This window comes from Tachysurus fulvidraco, chromosome 12 (assembly GCF_022655615.1).
Source record: "Tachysurus fulvidraco isolate hzauxx_2018 chromosome 12, HZAU_PFXX_2.0, whole genome shotgun sequence".
Classification (NCBI taxonomy): Eukaryota; Metazoa; Chordata; class Actinopteri; order Siluriformes; family Bagridae; genus Tachysurus; species Tachysurus fulvidraco.
Genome location: NC_062529.1, coordinates 17,231,758 through 17,252,069, shown reverse-complemented (window position 1 = coordinate 17,252,069; position 20,312 = coordinate 17,231,758). Strand labels below are relative to the sequence as shown.

At 37.4% G+C, this 20,312-nt stretch overlaps 2 protein-coding genes across 6 annotated transcripts in view; both read left to right on the top strand.

Moving 5' to 3' along the window:
- The window catches only part of myt1lb (myelin transcription factor 1-like, b), a 108,485-nt gene extending 102,687 nt beyond the window's left edge, over positions 1–5,798 (top strand). For all 5 annotated transcript variants that reach the window (XM_047821843.1, XM_047821844.1, XM_047821841.1 and 2 more), the window contains 2 exons: positions 1,305–1,367; positions 2,997–5,798. In XM_047821843.1, coding sequence (XP_047677799.1) covers positions 1,305–1,367; positions 2,997–3,137 — 204 coding nt within the window. In that variant the 3' untranslated portion in view covers positions 3,138–5,798. The remainder of the gene's footprint in view (positions 1–1,304; positions 1,368–2,996) is intronic.
- A 1,815-nt stretch (positions 5,799–7,613) lies between these two features.
- The window catches only part of LOC113659556 (peroxidasin homolog), a 47,580-nt gene continuing 34,881 nt past the window's right edge, over positions 7,614–20,312 (top strand). Inside the window, exon 1 of the mRNA XM_027172420.2 lies at positions 7,614–7,931. Within this exon, the coding sequence (XP_027028221.2) occupies positions 7,750–7,931 (182 nt within the window). The 5' untranslated portion in view covers positions 7,614–7,749. The remainder of the gene's footprint in view (positions 7,932–20,312) is intronic.

Below are 20,312 nucleotides of genomic sequence, written 5' to 3'. Positions count from 1 at the left end.
AGAGTATTGCGCTGCCGCTTGTTGATTTTCAAAACATAGCTCTCTGTAGCTTCAGGCAACATTTGACTCTGCATGCAATGTTCCGATGCAACTTCTTTATAATATACTTTACATTACCAGTGTAATAGCACACGTGAGATATGAACGAGTGTTTCAGCGATATGAAAAGGTACAGGGGCCAATCAGCATGACCTGTATGATTTGATGAATAGGGTCACTGGCAGAAAGTGTGTGAAATGATTACACAAAACAAGGAGCATTTAGAGTACATACACACTGACGACAGTATAAACTCAGGTGCCATGTCCTTCACAACAAGGTGGATGTGTATTTTTGAGATTGATACACTAATAAAACCACTACACCAGCATGTTCTCTCTTCCTGCAAAATACAACTACACTTTACCTTAAAAACTAATCATTTCAATATTTATTAGTTTGTCACTAATGTGAATGGATAATCATGGGTAAGTCATGCTTCTGGTAACGATAATTAATTAGACATTTCCCATGAAACAGCTCGACCGGTACACGAACACAGTCACAAAATGTTTGCAACACACCACAAGTAACACGATCCAATGACTAAAAGTTACTCTTATTTATCTCTTTCTAAAAATTTCTGTCAGTGACACGTCAAATCCTGTGTGCAGGTAGTCCACATGAGATGACAGATTGAATTATCCTGGCTACTTCACATGTCATATGCAGTGTTCAGCTATTTTTGCAATGCAAATACTGTATGTATACATTTTAGCTTAGCTTAGCTTAGATTGGAAAACATCACGAAAGCTAGCTTTCTTCCAGCTTTCTTCCATAGCATTCATTTTGCAATTTTTTTTTCCTTCAGATCTTTACATCAGAGGAAATAATTTGACAACTACGAAAGTCTTTTAATCCATTTCATGAACAGATATCATGGCAGTACGATAAGCTGACGCGAGAAAATAGGGTTGTTTACGTTTGGACATGCTATTAGAACATTGTAAGTTATCTAATAAAGTATTTGTGTGTTTAGAATATCCTTAAATGTGTTTATTGTTTTGTAGCTTAACTGATCAGACAGGCTGTGACGTGTTTAATACCTTGAATCTATTATCTATTCAAAAACATCAAGAATAAGGATAATAAAAACTGGTTTGTGGCCCTCGAACTTAACGACTAGTAGAACATACAATGAGGTCTGGGTTTGTCCGACTAATTCCTAGACCAGCTATGATATGAAGAAATGGGAAAAGCCCACAGGGATGGAAGATGTACATGCTGGATACAGTAGGCTAATAGATCTCTGCCTTCCTCTCTAGAAACCGCCGCTACACAAAGAGCCTCCGATTAGAAATAACAGCTGTTTACAGTTGCATCAGCGAGTAAGGAAATCATTTTCACAGTCTACTCCTCCCCTGTTCTTTTGTTTCTTTCATCCTTTCCATACCGTCTAATATCTCCAAAGCCCTTTGCATGTTTTTTTTTTTTCAACAGAAATAATGTTTATAGTGCTATCGCTAATTTAATTCACATACATTGTTGTGGTAAATGGAACATGATCTGGTACAGTGATTCTCACAAGCAAGTGCAAAAGAAGTAAATGAGCTTCGTTCTCAGCTGTCTTTGTACATGTATTGTTCCAATTACTGCTTCAAATACATGGTTACAAATACTGGCTTCAAATACATGGTAGTTTGTTAGTTACTAGGTGTGCAACCCCTTGTACACATGCACATCTTTGCCCAGTGTATTGATGAAACATTTTATAAACCATGAATTGTTTTTATCACAGAACATTTAATGATTTATAAATTATGTGATGAATCGTGTGTCATATGATGAACCATGAGTCATTTATTGAATGATGAATTATCTGATGATTCATGAGTCACTTAATGAATCATGAATCATTTGATGAATCCTGAGTCATCTGATGAATTGTGAATCACTTGATGAATCCCGAGACATCTGATGAATCATGAATCATTTCATGTCATTGCTAAGTGAAGATATTGGTCTCCATAATTAGGATAAATCATTGTTACTGTATATTATTCATTTTGCATTTTTTGTCCATGATTTCATTCACTGATTGATTCATTTGAAGTTTGAACTGAACGGCCAAAATTTACAACCCTGCATAATGAGTTCCATCTCCTCATTAATTTTTTGAGTGTAAAAGGAACTAATATAATACTTCAATAAAAACTAAAAGGAATTAAAAAAGGATCCAGGGACAACCAGGGGTTTGTGAAGCATAGCCAGGGGGTGCGTGAGTTTTATTATTATTTATTTCTTATAGTTATTAACCAGTTTGTCTGGTGACTTAAATTCAATTCAGGTTTAATTCAAATCTCAATAACTCAAAAAAAAAAAGTAGACAAATTCCAAATTATTTCTAATGTGCTGAATGGAGAGTTAGCCAGATGAGCATTTTGCAATTAAAGGGGTCCCTGGTTGCAAAAATTTTGAGAACCAGTGCAATACAGTAAAAAGCTAAGCTCACAAATCAGGCTGGAAGTGCTACTGGGTAAAATATACTTCAACTATGATAAGATGGATTATACCATTTAAGTGAGGGAAAAATCATAATGTAAAAAAATATCAATCCTTTTTATCCTGTCACAGCTTAGCCTTGAGAAAATCTGATTTCTTGGTTTTGTAAGATTACATTAGTAGTGAAAGGTGTAGTGTTGCCATGATATTGTGGTGCAGCCACATTGCTTATAGGTTTCATCCATGTACACACCCTCCATGTTTACATCATTTCTCTCTGAACATCTGATCATACTGTAGATAAACGCTATAGACAAATAATGATCCTTTCCTGTCATTTGATCTTGTCTATCAGTCTCACGCTCCACATATTCCACTTTCCCTTCAAGTGGCACTCTTCATGTGATCACATAAAAGCCAGCAAGAGTTTGGATGATGTGTCTGAGATGTGTTTGAAGTACATCATCTCTGTGTCTCTTCTTTACTGTTATAATCTTTCCTCTGTTTATTCCCAGGATCCAATAAACGAACAGAACTTTGACGCATACGTGACGACTCTGACAGATATGTACACAAATCAAGAGCAGTACCAGAGTCCAGAGAACAAAGCGCTACTGGAGAATATAAAACAAGCAGTACAAGGAATCCAAGTCTAGCCACTCAGCAAACCTCAGAGCAAGGGGAAAGAAGGGGACGATTAGGAAACAGGAGACATGGGTTTGAAATTGCCTCATGGTTTGCTGCTGTAATTTAGCAGACAGTGTTAAATATTCACATATGTTATTTTTAAAAAAGAAAAAAAAAAGGTATTATGCTTACAATTCATGATTTTTTTATTTATTTCTCTTTATTTTTGGTCTTGCTTTGGAAAATATTTAATGGCAAAATAGTTTTTGAAAGCATTTCACATTTTGTACGTTTTCATATGGGCTCACATAGTGTGATGTAACATTTCTAGCTGCTCATGTATGCACATTTTAGTGTATATTTCTGAACAGTAAGGCAAACAATATTGGATATACATTCTTTTTTAATGCTTGCTGATTTAAAAAAAAAAAAAAGGGATTTTTGTTTGAGAGCGTTAACCTGCATCAAAGTAATGGACATGCAAGGATATGCTGAGTGTATCTCTTTTATACCAGTTTATTTTACAGTAGAACAATGTACCTATTTATTTAAAAAAGAAAAAAGGGGGTTTATTAGGTATATTGGGCTAATAGTTAATAAACTGGGAACTCAGTGTATACCGACTTTTTAAACCATTTTCTCCTTGGTGAAATTTCTTTTTTAATTTGGTGTGCCGATTGTGAAAATCTACAGACTGCGTATTATTTTTAAGCTATGCTCGGGAGTTTTATTACTGGCACCTGTACATTGTGGGTCAATGGATACTTGATGAAAACAAACAGTGGAAGGAACTCAACGTGACGAATGTGTGTATGTATGTATGTATGTATGTATGTATGTATGTATGTATGTATGTATGTATGTATGTATGTATGTATGTATGTATGTATGTCACAGTTCTATTGTAAACATCATGACACGGAAACCTAACGGTGGAATTCCCAGAAACTTGGCAATGAACATTAACTGGTTTTGTGTTGGTAAAGAGCTTTTGTCGTTAAATCTGCATTAGTGTAATGGCAGCAGAGGTTCGCCCCAGCATCAGCGTTCATTTTGCCTGATTCGTATATCAGTAGCACGAGTCTCACATCATATCAGCAATATACGACTTGACACCATTTATGGCGATGAGCAGCAGTCTGTGGGGAGGAAAAAATAACAGTTGGGCTTTATGCAATTTCCTGTTTGTAGGCATTCGTGGGGAAACAAACGAAACTTTTTACTATAATGTAAATGATTGATTTTTTTATATAAATCTTGTTATACAAAATTTTTCAACAGGGGGTATAGTATACTTGGACATTAAATTTAGAGGCAAGCAGTGATTTGTGAGATTCCATTTCCTTTATTTATGACTTTGCACGGGGACACCTTTGTTTCCATGTTCTGATGGTTTTACATAAACTAAAGCAGTACTTGGGAAATGGAAAAAGAAGGGTTTTGTAGAATAAATATATATAAATAGAATTTATGGAAGCGGGACTAACAGGGTCATTGTCCCCACTTATGTGCCAGTAGACTATTTGCACTTGTCCTAAAGATATATAGTTACTAAATACTGGTGGTGTGCAATCTCCAGGTGCAATCTCGGCACACAATCGGAACACATTATGTCAAGGATGTTCAATTGTTTCAGACAGAGACTGCAGGGAATCTGAATAAAAATGAGGACTGTATCTTTACCAGTAATAGTATGACTTTTTGGTATTTTTTCTTTTTTTTCTTTCTTTTTTTTTGTTTTTTTGTATCACCTATAATCATTACAAATCCCCAGCTGCACTTTATGTCTATCACTGTACAAAATCATCTGAGAAGATGTAAAAAAAAAAAAAAGAAGAAGAAGAAAAACAACAATAATAATAACAACAATACGACGAGGAAAATCTCAGTATAAAGGGGCAGGAAGATGGAGTCAGATGTAAAATTGCAGGATGTTGCAGTTCTACTGTATGTCTAGTTCCTCTCACATTTTGTTAAGTAGCAACCATGTTAATACTTTGCCTTTTGGGGAGCGAATACGAAGGTGCTCATCTTTCACCGGATCTCCATTGTTGTACAGCTCGGTCCTCTTTTAGGGACATCATCCTCCATAACCACATACGCCTTTCATCCCAGCATTGTGTCTGCAGCTTTTTGCCAATATAGTAATGCTTTCAATAGAATAATAGCTAGTATCAGTTTTTTTTAAATAAATTATTGTTATCAGTACAATGGAAAAAGGATTTAAAGCACAAACACGCTGCTCATCTACTGTTGCTACATTGATATAAAATAATTTTAAAAAATATATCTGTGACTATTTACCTTGGGAAAAAAACAAAACAAAAAAAGGTGTCACATATTAGAATGCTGAACTTTCATATGAATTATTGTGAATTCATCAGAGTTTATTTATTTTAAATTCTTTTCATTTCAAGGTTGATTTGAGTACTCATCGATGAAGACAGGATTTTGTATAAATTGTGCTCTCTGTGGAACTGAAGTTTGATTTATTTTTGTACAACACAGCATGAATTTGTTGACGTTTTAATTTTGCTATAAATGTGTAAGATCACAAGTTGCTGTGATTTTTTTTGTTTGTTTGTTTGTTTTGTTTTATTTCATTTTTAAATTGTGGAATTTGTACAACTTTTGTCATGCTGGATGTTGACACATCTTACTCTGAATAAAGAAAAATTGTGTTGCCACAATATTGTATCATATGGGCATCTTTTAATATAAACATCGAGGAAAATACAACAATAAATGGGTTATATAGACATGGGAAATATTTTAATCACACTTGTAGCAACTTTTTATTTATTTATTTATTTATTATTTATTTATTTATTTATTTATTTATTTACTTACTTACTTATTTATTTATTTTATGACCAAATTCTGGCTGTGATAAAGATTAAATCAGTCATTTTACGTGGCCATGTCATTTTCGTCCACTAGAGGGCAATAGAACGTCAAATATTATCACTTCATGAGCCAAATGATTCTGATAATCATAAAGGGTGAAGGCTGACAGCTTAATTTTTAAATATAAACTAATCACACAGACAAGCACAATGTCTTTTTTCTAATTCTGAGAGTTTATATTGATAAATGTTACACAATTAACCCTCTGGCATTCATCAGTGTTGTGTAAAAATAAAAATACACTAAGTATTAGTCTTGAATCACTAAATAAACCCATAGAGCTACAAAAATCATCAAGGAACGCATCTTGAAGAAAACCGGCGGACCCTGAGGAAGCCTTCATAGATACAGGGAGGGGATGTTAAACTCCAAATATACAGGAATCTGAATTTAGGCATTGTCCAAGGATCCTCGAGCTGTGAGATTGCAAGACTACCCACTAAATATCTTGTTAATTATAATCATAGAAAAAATCACTCATAACAAACGATTAGAAAGGGGTTGGGTGTTCGATTCCCGCCTCCGCCTTGTGTGTGTGGAGTTTGCATGTTCTCCCCGTGCCTCGGGGGTTTCCTTCGGGTACTCCGGTTTCCTCCCCTGGTCCAAAGACATGCATGGTAGGTTGATTGGCATCTCTAGAAAATTGTCCGTAGTGTGTGAGTGAATGAGAGTGTGTGTGTGCCCTGCGATGGGTTGGCACTCTGTCCAGGGTGTATCCTGCCTTGATGCCCGATGACGCCTGAGACGCCACAGGCTCCCTGTGACCCGAGAAGTTCGCGCGGTACAAAATGAATGAATGAATGAATGAATGAATGAATGAATGAATAGAAATAATACATACATACATACATACATACATACATACATACATACATACATACATACATACATACATACATACATGTATGAATTTTTTTAACTTTTACCAAAGCTACAATAATTACTTAATTTCATAATTCTGCAGCTAATTCCTAGATTCATCTTCAGATTATATACAGTTTACTACATTCAGCTGATAGATTATATGAAAAAACTTAAGTGACAATAATAATAATAATAATAATAATAATAATAATAATAATAATAATAATCTTATTATTATTATTATTAGTAGTAGTAGTAGTAGTTTTGTCACTCAATTAATTTCTTTCATATAATTAATCTGTCAAGTCTCGCAATTGCGTTAGATATTATTATTATTATTATTATTATTAGTAGTAGTAGTAGTAGTAGTAGTAGTAGTAGTAGTAGTAGTTAGTATTATAAGTAATGTGCTACCTTTAAGTCCAAACCCCTGCTGAGAGATCAAGACCCCTCCCCTCACCCCACCCCACCCCCCGGCTATTCTAGATCTGCTCATAATCTCATTAAGTAAAGCGACAAACTATACTATATATACTATAATTTAGATATTGATTTAGATTAATTAATGTATGGGTTGCTTATCGTGGCTAAGTGGGTGGAGCTGAAAACTGGAATTCCACCAATCAGCAGTAGCGCATGCGTAAAGTCTGTATGATGTGTAACACTGCCCTAGATTCTCAGCGCTGGTGTGTGTGTGTGTGTGTGTGTGTGTGTGTGTGTGTGTGTGTGTGTGTGTGTGTGTGTGTGTGTGTGTGTGTGTGTGTGTGTGTGTGTTTCCAGCTGAACCTCTGCAGTGGGCAGGAGCAGGCTGACCGGTGTGTGTGCGTGTGTGTGTGAGTGTGTGTGTGTCTGGAGGTTTAGCAGTTGGTCATGGCGCAGTGGACGGACCGAACCTTGCCTGTGTTTTTCTTCACTCTTCTCGGTGTGTTAGTTGTGGCACCGGTTCCGGTTCTGTCGTGTCCGAGCCGCTGTCTGTGTTTCCGCAGCACAGTCAGATGTATGCACTTAAACCTGGAAACGGTTCCCATCGTCTCTCCACAGAGTACAATCCTGTAAGTATTCACCCATTGTTGTGTTTTATCTTTCTGGAGTAATTACACTGTTATTAAAACTTCCTAAGTTTAGTAAAGAAGGTTGTAATTCTGCACGGTTTCTGTGAGCTAAAGTTATTAGCATTAACTAACTACAGATATTTCATTACAACAGTCGAGGAAATATTTTCTTTATATGTTATGTAATATCATACAAATGGAAAGAAAATATTGACTATTTTAAAGCTTTTTCTTTTAGGTTTCGAAACTATTCATCATTTATAATAGATACATTTTGTGTTTTCTGTTTCAATGTTTTTTTAGACCGTGTAACAAAGTTTAGTAACAATATTATTGTTAATCAGATGTGTGTCGGTTTAGTTACTGAAGCCACAGAACCTGATTGGTTCAGATTTACAGTTAAACTACTCATTATAACTATTACTCACTGTAGTGAGCTGTGATTCCTCTTCACTGTATTCCCCTTAAAGCACATAGATTACTGCTCATATTCCAGACCTCCATGTTTATAAAACCCTTACAATATCACTGCAGAGGTTAAGAGACAAACCAGCTCCATTACGTCTAACCTACACCACAGCTGATGCCTCAACTTTTAGCTTCAACACAACAAACCAAAAGCAGTTGTGTTTGAGTCACCCTAAGTGTTTATTTATTTGTTTGTTTGTTTGTTTGTTTGTTTGTATTTGGGGATTTGATGATGGGTGAGGTGACCTTTATAATCTCATTGTTAAAACAATGACAATATCTACCCATCCATCCATCAATCCATCTATCTATCTATCTATCTATCTATCTATCTATCTATCTATCTATCTATCTATCTATCTATCCTAAAATCGAGTCAAAAAGCAAGCAAGACCTGAAGCATCCTAGCTAATCATGTTTGCTTTATTTAACTGTTTAGTATTTTAGGTGTGAAGAAGATGCTGCGATTAGTACGAACGGAGACTGATTTAAGACCATACTAACATTACACAATTCCCTTCAATGACTGTTTGTGACACCAAGGTTTTCTCCCAATGGGTTGTGTGTTAGAGGTCATTTTTGGAGAATGGTGGCTTTATTTATTTGGGCTGAAATATGAAAGCAGGAAAAACATGCAGCATGGGCTGGTTAGATAGAGAGCTGACCTACTAAGCAGCATTTGCAACTCAGGGTTGCAGTAAAACCGGACACAAGGCGGGACACACACACACACACACACACACACACACACACACACACACACACACACACACACACACACACACACACACACACAAAACAGGCAAAGGCGGGATTCAAACCCGGAACCCCAGAGTCATCAGATCATCTGGCAATTAATTTATTTATTTATTTTAATTCTTGTTAAGTGAGTAAACCTAAAATGGCATGCTATGAGTCTCAAAACAGAGAATAGTTTATAGAATAGTTAACAATACACAAAAATACAGAGGTGATTTATTTCCTGTAATATCTGCTATAACATCTATAACAGCTTTGTCAGCTAGGACATTTTTATTTTACTACAGAACGAAACATCGTACGTTTTCATTCTTTATCTGTAGTTAATGTAGTAGATTGTCTGTGAAACAGTTTAGTTCTTGTTATCACTTACATCATACCAGCAAGAAAAAGTGGCTCTCTTACCAGCTGACTTGTTTTCTCTCTGTTGAAGTTAATACGAAATAATGCAGCATGTCATGGGAATGGAAAATTGTACAATAGTCTTCATAAGATTAATTCTATACTCGTACCAAATTTACTCAACTTTTCTCAACAGTTTAAGTACATTAAGTACAACAGTTTTTTGGGGGGGGGATTAAATTCTATTACTAGTCATACAAAAGGATGTTTTGTCTTCCATTTTGCAAGAGCTTCATGTGTGGGATTAGTTTTTAAGTGAAGGGATGACTTCCTTATAAACTCCCATGCTGAGACGGAACAGTCCGGATGTTTTTTTTCTGCTGGTTTGTTAATGTTGTAGGTAGCTGATATAAGTGTGGAGGGTAAGTTAACCCACTGCCATGGAACAATGCTTTGAAATAGCCGGTTTAACCTCCGAGGGACTGTGGAATGTAATAGCACGTGCCAGCACACGACACACAAACACACACACACACACACACACACACACACACACACACACACACACACACACACACACACACACATTGCTTTCTGTCTCTTAACACACAGAGTGTAAAGTGTTTACTGTCTCTTAGAAAACTACAGACACTCACACACATAATGTAATGCGGAGAGTGTACAGAGTCAACCAGCATGCTTTTTGTCTCAGAGCATGCACGCACACATACACACACACACACACACACACACACAGTATGCCGTAATGCAGTGTCACTCACATGCTTTCTATCTCTTTCTACACACTTCTTCTGTTCTTTTTAAGCAATTTAGATTTGCAATATCAAATAAAACAACTTTTTGCAAAGTAAAGTCTTGAGCAATTTTGAGCAGAGCATTTGATTCGATTAGATGTCCCTGGTTCACAGTTGTTTATTAGTCTGGCAGGCAAGTGGAATTATTAAGTCAAGCCATAAGACCTTTAACTGCACACGAAACAGTCACGCTATTGTCTTGCATAACGCTCGCTCGCCAAAGAGAAGAAAGTCAACTGAACTGCACGCTTGATTTAGCCATAGGAAAGTCATGATGTCATAGTCAGCGTCAGATCTTTCCGTGCACCAGAAATCAGTGCCTGTTTAGACGAGACTGCAGGAAGTAAACAACAAAACAACAGGAAAACACGACGCTCTTCCACTGGTCTCAAGTCAGAACCTCGAGCGCCTAACTCTTTCCCCTTGCCAGATTTAACAGCCCCGTGTGATATCTGCATTCATTGGTTTCCCGTGCTCTTATACATCTGCACAAACACAGGCTTCTATTCGGAGCACTTACTACAGATCACACATCTGCAAAGAGGCCACCAGATCTCAGACTCGCCCATTTCTAAGTGCTTCCTGCCTTATTACCCCTTCATCCATTTGATCTCTTTATGATTCGTTGTTCTTTCCATCCTGCCATGGCTCTGCGTTTACACAACGCTCTCATCCACGCGAGAGCCGGAGCAGTTGTTACATACTGCATTTTACACGCCTGCAGGCTTTAACACAGCCACCTGCTGCGTGCCGTGTCTGTGCTAGCCGGGACACGAATGCGCTCGGCTTCTCTTATCCCTAAGCTCCTCCCTTCCACTTCACCTTCCAATTATTCTTCTGTAAATCGTACAGTATATTCACTGGATGAAGAAAGCTTCACCTCAGGCACAGTGATTCGAATCAGGGAAGAATGTAACCTGTAGACGTGATGGAAGTCCAGATATTCAAACGGGGATATTTTATCAGTGTGAAATATGAGTCAGTAGCGCATGCATAATCAGATATTTTATGATGGTGCCATGTGAAATTCCAGACTGTTGTTGAGTTCTCGATTCTGATTGGTCGGAAGGTGTTACTAAATTACAGTAGATGGATGAATACTTTTCTGAAAGCGATATGATATTATAATATCGATATATCTGCCGGATTTGGATTTCTCTTTATGTGAAGCACTGATCTTAAAAACTAAATATATTTTGATTAAAAATACTTCACTGCAAAAGAAAGAAAGAAAGAAAGAAAGAAAGAAAGAAAGAAAGAAAGAAAGAAAGAAAGAAAGAAAGAGCTAAACGCATGACTTGTGATTTCATCACTTACATTATAAATATGATATAGAATGAAGTATAAATGTTACACAATACAATCATGTCTTTCGGAAGCAAAATGTTTCCAGTCTTTTCTATTTGTTACTCTCATTCTTCTTTTTTTTTCTTCTGATATCTGATCCATATTTTGTTGTCGTTGTTGTTGACACACACATCCTATGTCTCTGTGCCATATTGGTGGATTTTTTCTGTGAGATGTTTACTTCTTATTTTTGGACGGAGTCTCCAGTGTCAGCACTTCTGTACCACTCACACAGAAAATCTGTAAAAGCTGTAACTGTTCCAAGGACAGAAGGAAGTATTCACTTCACTAGAACAGAAAAATAAAGGCTGCAGAGGGGACGATTGTTTATAGCTGCTATAAACATGTCTGTGAACAAATACAGCATAACAGTTTCAATCCGTTTTAACGCCACATCACAGGTACATCATAATACAAGATTTCTGAGAGTTCACTGTTAAGTTTAGGTTCTGTCTAATTCCCTTTGTCATACAGATGTTCTTTCATTTCCTAACACAATCACCAACAGAAGGAAAACCCCTTCCATCATTCTTATTTATTAATAACTAAAGTTACACAAAAACCTTAATTTTAACCGAACGTGACCGCGGGCATGGCGTGGCTCACAGGATGATTGACAGCGGCATTTGGCAACATAAGCAACCCGTGAAGACTCTAATGCTAGAAAAGAAAGACAGAGCGGACTAGATTTATCACACAAGTGCCATAGATTATCACACGGATGCACCGGTGTTGCCATAAAAAAAGCAGAAAGATCGTGATCACATGACTGCTACTTCCTGTCTTATGGCTTAGTTAAGAAGCATCATCAGCCAGCAGCACTTTATAGTACTGTCAGCACTGTACTGACATCTGGTTTAAACTGAGCTTTACAGTCATCACATTACAGTTCCAGACTATTCATTGTGACACTGACACCGCCTCTGATTTCCTTTCGTCTCTTCAGCGCTAGTCTTTGAGAAATTCAGAGATTCACGTAGCGAGGTTGTATCAGGTGATCGCACAAGACTCATCGAGCTTGTTCGTTTTTCTCCCAGCTGTCATCTCTAGAGGTGATGCTGTGGCTAGAACTTCCTCTCAGGAATGACACTGAGTATTTCTCGTATCCTACCACTTTCTCAGATGGAGAAACGATTGCTTTCACTTTACAGCTTTTTGGCTTGTGATGAAGGAGTCGCTTTCTCAAACCTATTGTTTTTTTTTTTGTTTTTTTTTTTTGTTTTATCGTGTAATGAGGTGTTTATGCGATTGCAAGCATATGCATGATGTCATAGCGTTGTAGTCACTGTGTAAATCTTCTAGACGTGCCAAGATGTGGCCTACTTATTATATAAAGATATGGATCATTTCTCTTGAATTGATTCTATATTATGTTTCTTTTTTCTCTATTTTATTTGCAAAGGACATTAGGAGCTATTGAAAATGAGCCATATTTGTACATTAAAAAAGAAATATATTTTGCTTAACTGAAAAAGAAAGAAAGGAAGGAAGGAAGGAATATATTATAATTATTATTATTATCGATAATAACAATTCATCTCGCAGCTCTACCTCTAACCCTAACGCTTGAGTATGTTGAACCATAGGATTAAATTTAGATGTTTTCTCAGACCATGTTATATGTACAAAAAACAAATAGTTAATTCATTCATTCATTCATTCATTCATTCATTCATTCATTCATTTTCTACCGCTTATCCGAACTACTCGGGTCACGGGGAGCCTGTGCCTATCTCAGGCGTCATCGGGCATCAAGGCAGGATACACCCTGGATGGAGTAAAACAAATAGTTTTAATGATCAATTACATGGAACCAGTGTGTGCATTTGAATTGAATACATTCAACAACAATCTTATTTTACTCCTTGTGGTACTTGTCAATTCAGCGTAACTCCTACGAAGGTGTTAGCGTGTGTACTGTTCGAGGAACATTGAGCCAAACTATCGCACATGAGCACAAGATAAGCATCCAAAATATTCAAAGGAGATATTAAAACATTGTTCAGTTTCCAGGTACAACAGAAGCACCTCTTAGCTCTTTAGTTGTACAAGTTCCTGAGGCTTTAGATGTTTCAATGATTTTCAATGATGATAACCGGCTGCAGGATTATAAGCTTTTGCGATATGTTTCATTCTATTCAGTTTTATTTTAACTGTCTAGCACTTTTAAAAGTGAACACTGTCGCAAAGCAGCTTTACAGGTGTATAAAAGTTATGAATAAAAATTATATTTATATTAAGATTGAAATTTGGATTTACGCCCGAAGCGACGATGTGAAGGATATCAGAAAATATCAATCTCTATAAATGTTCCTGCGTCCTATTAACGTATTGATATATCACACGATAGCCCTGTCTTTTATCAAAGTCACTGAAGGAGAACTGTCAGCTTTGTTTTTTAATGAGTTGCTCTTTGCTTTCTGACATGGTCAGAATGTTGTAAGCTTAGAGATCAGCGAGAGCGCAGGATCAGCAAAACCCTTTTAGGCTTGAAATGTGCTGAGTTGGCAGTCTCAGCCTCACGCTGTTGGAAACAATTCAGGAGTTTCGAAGTCGTCATCTGATCGGCCCGATTTTACAAGATTTGCCATGATTTTTTTTTAATGATCCGCCAAAGCCGCCGTGACGTTCTACTTCCCTCATTGAAGAATGAGGTCGTGGTGTTTACAGCCGTGACTATACAAGTTCCCGGTATAGACACAGTCATTTCTTAAATGGACAATTTTATGATTTTGTCTGAGCTTTACATTTTCACCCTCCTAAAAAAAACTAGCTGTGATTGGTTGCTTTACATATCAATCAGATGCCCTCTTGTCCTTGACCAATTAAAGCTGCTACATAGTCTAGACCTTCTGCCGTCAATCTGAAGGTCTGGCTAGGTGAGAAGACTGAGGTGTTAGTTCTGTGCATTCAGAGATGTACAAATCACTTTACACTTTTCATTCACGGTGATTAGACAACGAGGTTTGGTAGCTTTAATATTTATGCTGCGTTATTTAAACCCATAATGAAACTGCAAAGTCAGCTAACTGTGATGAATGAGGTATTTTTCTCATCGTAGAAAGATCGTAATATCAGTGTGTTGATTGGTCTAAAGTAAACACCTGTTTATACAGCATCACACTTGTAAAGGTAAGAGCACTGCGTACTGTTCAGCAGCCATGTTGATTTGATGGTGCTTGCTGTAGTCGGAGGACCTCAGAGTTAAGGAGTTCAGGAGGAATTGTTGTTGTTTTCTTTCTCAGCTGGAGGTTGAGAATGTTGCGGCTCCTTTTTTCAGATCTGTGATGCAGCTCGTTGGAGTTTTGGTGCTTGTTTTGCACTACACCAGCTCAGGATTCCTCTTTGAAACTCCTAGCAGTGAAGACATGCGTGTGATGACTTCCTATAATCGCTGTACGAGTGATGGATGAACGTGAATTGAAGTGCGCTTTGGCTGAACTCTTGTTATGACGATGTCACGTGACGCGCCTTCGAATTGCCGTTAAATTTATGCTATCGCCAAATCCTGAGAGGACTATTTTATGTTTTATTCTGACACTTCGAAAAAAGTACTCCCTGTTTACTTTCCAAAAGAGAAGAGCTGTCTTTTGACATGTGTGTCCACTCTTTGCCGAAAGCCACCAACTCAGAAACCGACTGGTTTGAATTTTTCTTTTTTTGATAGCTGTATAAATTAGCTAGGAATCTTTTCCCGAATCAAAAACAGGAAGGGATGTGGAAACGGTGGCAAAAGTGAAGTATAGCTCATTGCAGCATTAAAACCTGTTATATAACACTAACCCTAACAAAACACACAGTCATCTGAATTACTCGCTAGTCAGACGCTAGTCAGACTCGAATGTGCTTTTTACGCACCTCAAGAGAACCATGCAGCGCATAGCTGAACGTTAGCCAGAGAGTTGCTGATTCAGGTATTAGCATATGTTTTTGATAGTTAAGGATTTGTCCATCCCTGTTGAATCCCTGTACTGGAATCACAGATGAGGAATGCATCTAAAAAGCAAATGTGTTACTGCATATATCAGCTGCTGTGCATGACAGGAAGTGTTCAGCCATTTTGGTCAGTATGGTTAGAATTATATGTGGTGTGAGTGTTGACTAAGAGACTGTAGGCTGAGCTGAGTAATGCTGGAGGTTTGCAGATCCGTGGTGAAGAACAGACCGGTGGTATGACAGAAAAAGCACCATCAGAGAGTAATCACTTGATTTGTGGCCACATTTACAACCCCTTAAAACAGAGGCTACAAAAGTCAGGCCACTTCATTTGGCCAAAATTATAGCCAGACGCCGACGGCTTTTCCTCGTTTCACCACCTTTTATTTATCCCATTCAGAATTGGGCAGCCTTTTCTGAAACGGGCGTCCCAGTCAGAGTGAGTCAGAGAGAAAGACAAGCAGCATTGTGTGCAATTTGCTGTGGTCAGGCTTTGTCCGGAGCTCATCCTCCAAAGCTTTGTGAAACACCAAGCCAGAAAAATCCCTAAAGCTTTGCTCATTTGCACGGGGAGATATTTAGCAGGGCAACGGTTATCAAAAGAAACAATACGGGCCTCTCTTTTCTCGTGTGCCTTAGCAGAAAATATCGAGAACACGATATGTGCCACTTTTTTTTCTTTGCAGTTATTCTTTATTTCTTTATTTTTGATAGAACTGACTGTAAATTAAACGTAGGTGGTGTCATCCAAACTCACTTGGTCAGGGACTTGTTTCTGGATGGAAAGAGCACCTAATTAAATCATTTTGCGGGGAATGATTCCCATCATGATGTGTGCTGCATTATTCCCTCGAGACATTCCTGCTCCAGCATTCTGCAGGCAAACAGAACTTGTAATACACGTTTCCCCAAACACTACATACAACTCCTGAGACTGTATTTGGAATGGAGCGGTAATGAATGCTGGGAATGTTCCTGCTCTATGTGGGAGGCAGTTTTATTCTTGTTTAGCTTGACATCATCAATCTACAATTCCCAAGATGATCCTTCTGCACCAGCTGTTTGTGTGAAAGCCCAAATGAACTGTTTTACTCTTTCACACATGGCAAACAAATGTTCCCCAGTGCTGAAACACTCTCATCTGAGAAAGCCAGGCTTCATTGCAAGTGATGCAACAGCAGTAACAATAAATTATTAGGAGTCGAACAGTAGGCAAAATTCGAAAATATAATTTTTTTTTTCGTACAGCAAAAATAAGCTAGTGTATGTTTTTTTTAACAGTATTTCGCTCATCAGCACTCATCGAGTCAAGTCACTTTTATTGTTACATCACCACAGCACTGGTGCCTGGGTGAGTTAAATTAGGTTGAAGACCTACTTATTCAGGAAACACTTCCTAGCACTTCTTTCCTTATCTTTTGCATTAAAAAAACAAAAAAAAAACCTTTGACACTTTTTCATTGTAACTTTGAACAAATGTTTTAAACTCATGGTATCTTAAGTATGTAACCTAGTGAACCAGCATTAATGTATTCAATGTTAGAGATTTAAGCACTTATGTATGTCGCTCTGGATAAGGGCGTCTGCCAAATGCTGTAAATGTAAATGTAATTCTTGGGAGTGAACTTCAGAAATTGAAGAAACAATTAAAATACAGATAATGAAATTAAAAGGTGAAAATGTGCAATATGCTCATACATATAGTCAGTACACACCGTGCTATTACTACACATTATATTTTATATATTATATATAAAATATGATAAGGTGCAACAGAAAATGTACGGATACAGAAATGTCACGGATGTGCATCGGATGGTATCCAGTGGTAACAGAGAGATCATTGTATTAAATGCAGTGTGTATGTATAGTCCAGTGTCGAACTGTTGAAGTTAAATTCATCGAGTGTCAGTAGAATATTTCCAGGAAGCAACCGTGCTCCCATACACACCAATCCATAAAGACTTCTGGGAAGATTTCCAGCACCTGTTAAATACTAACCTTATTGGTTTTCTCAAATGATTATAAATAAACATTAGATACATATTGTTTAAGAAATAAAAAGTCTACCAGCTTTGTTAAGGTATAACACTTGTTACATCACACCTTTATTCTGTAGAGTGTTAAGTGTATATAGATACGCATATGCTGGAAAGACAGCTTTCTTTTTATCTATTATGATTCTATTTTTATTCTACATTTATGATACGGACAGTCAAAAGCATTTCACTACATTTACCGGGTATAGTTGTGTACGTGACAAGACAAAGATGAATCTGTATTTAAACTAAAAGCTCTGTGCTGTTATAAGCTGTAAACAGGAAGCAAACCGGATATGACGGAATGCTTTGCTGGAAACAGTGGGACAGTTTTCAGGAGAGCAGAGGTGATGACGATCTGCAATTTTTTGTGTGTTTTTAGAGAGAGAGAGAGAGAGAGAGAGAGAGAGAGAGAGAGAGAGAGAGAGAGAGAGATAACAGGAAAGAAGTAACATGAATTAACTTGTTTCTCTAAATGAAAAAGGATATATGTTCTTCAATAATGAAATATTTTACTTGTTGGAATTTCTGCAGCATAAAAGGAATTGAACACTTCAACTGCCAACTTCAGTGTGGTGACAAGAACAAATGTATCCTATAAAATAATTTTCTGATGGTTTTATTAATTGAATAATGAATAATGAATGCTTGTACCTGTACAGGGAAGCTAGCACATTTTTTGTTCAATCCAGTTCAAATGTCACCATTTCTGCCTCAAGCTCGACTCCGACAGAACGCCGTCTCCCTTTTTTTTTCTGGTTTGTATTGTGCTGTCCTTCTGGAAGAGCTTTATCATCCGCACGTCCGAACGGTGGAATTTCCTCTAAGGGAACGCTTTGGCAGGCAGCAGAGCTACAAGAAGCAGAGCTGCTGCATCCTGTTTTTAACTGTTGTCATGGATCGACTTTGGGTCACATCACAGTCTCAAGGCATGAGAAATCACGCTAGAGTTATCATAGAGTTATCAGGATTACAGAGATGTTATCGTCAGATGCTAGAAACACGAGTGGTGCTCATTAGCGAATACTTAGCGTTCAGCGTCATGCCATTCGTTTACTTCTTTAGCTTTTGGCCATGAGTTTATGGTGTTGAATGATTGTTAGTGCTTGGATCCTCACATTCTACCAGTCATATTACCGATGAGTTCCTATGTAATTAAGAAGATAACTAATATTTTTAGCATTAAATCCACAAACTAGGGTGCTGTTATTTACGATTAAAATATGAAACTATGTATGTAATATAACGTGTAATATTTGATTTCCCTTTTTGAGCTGATTTACCTTTTTGAGGATGCTGATATTTTATTTCCCAATAGAGACTCCATCTGATTGTGGTTTACACTCAACATCCCTGTCTGTTATTTCCAGCCTTTTGCTTCCACACACACAGCATATTAATCCTAACACTTTTGTGATCATTTTTGAGGCCGTAAGTTTATACTATTGACTCGTTCAAAGCTAAAGTTCCTTTGTAATATTTTCTGATATTGATTTTTTCCACCGCACGATTTTTCTTGTCCAGAATCCTTAATCAACCATTGAATTACACAGATGCAAAGACAAGACAGGAAGCCAAGCATTTCCACCATTTCTGGTTTCAAAAGAGTAGAGGAGGGTGTGATAATCTTACCAGCTGTGCAGAATCAGAAATGTTAGCCAGCAACTGTGCTTGTAAAAAGCCGAATGGTGGATTTTCAGGTGATTTCTCAGTAATGCTCTATAAACTGTAATCAAACCCGTTTTTCTGTCCCATCGTTGTCTAATATTAGTCAGAAATGCATTGACTCATTGATTAACTTTACTTCAGCAAGTCACTCTGTATTTGCTTAAAACCTTCTCAACTGGACACTCTCATAGGGGATAACGGATGTGTGTAGTGCAGCGGGTATTGAGTAGATATTTACACACACACACACACACACACACACACACACACACACACACACACACACACACACACACACACTTATACCCAGATTGGCAGACTTGGCACAATTCATGCTCCAAGAAATCTTACCTCTTTGCCAAGAAAGCCCAAACCTCGCCTGAGTCACAGACTCTCAGAATCTTATCTCACCCAGTCACACCCTGTCATCTAAAGCTGGGTCAGTCTATATTCAGCCAGCCTTCATAAATCATAGCCCTTAATTCAGTAGCACTTCTATTCTCTGCGTCTTATCAGCTTTTGCTTCCAGTTCTGGAGAATGTCAGTGCTTCACAGAATCGTGTGGTATTTTGAAAGACTTCTTCAGAACCTCTTTGTAAAGCTGCTTTTCACACGCAAGTGACCTGAAAACCTATTTTGAAGATTTTGTGTGCAAAAGGTTTTCTCAAGAACAGCCTACATAGAAATCGAATAGAAATGTATATATCTATTCAGTTTTCTTCACACGTCTGATGTCACTTGTACCTACAGGCCGAACTTTCTGGCATCGAGTGTTGCTTTTTTTTTTGTTGCTTTTTGCGCTTCAGACTGACCAGGAATATAAACAGACACTATTTGTTTGCTTTTTTTTATACGTAATCGGTGGAAGGGGGCCACCAAATGTAAGGACTGCTAGCATATGTTTTCATGCCAGTAGTGTGATTCATTGAGAGCCTGCTGCACTACACACATCCCCTAACCCGTGTGGGAATGTCCAGTGGAGAAGGTTTTATGCAAATACTATGTAC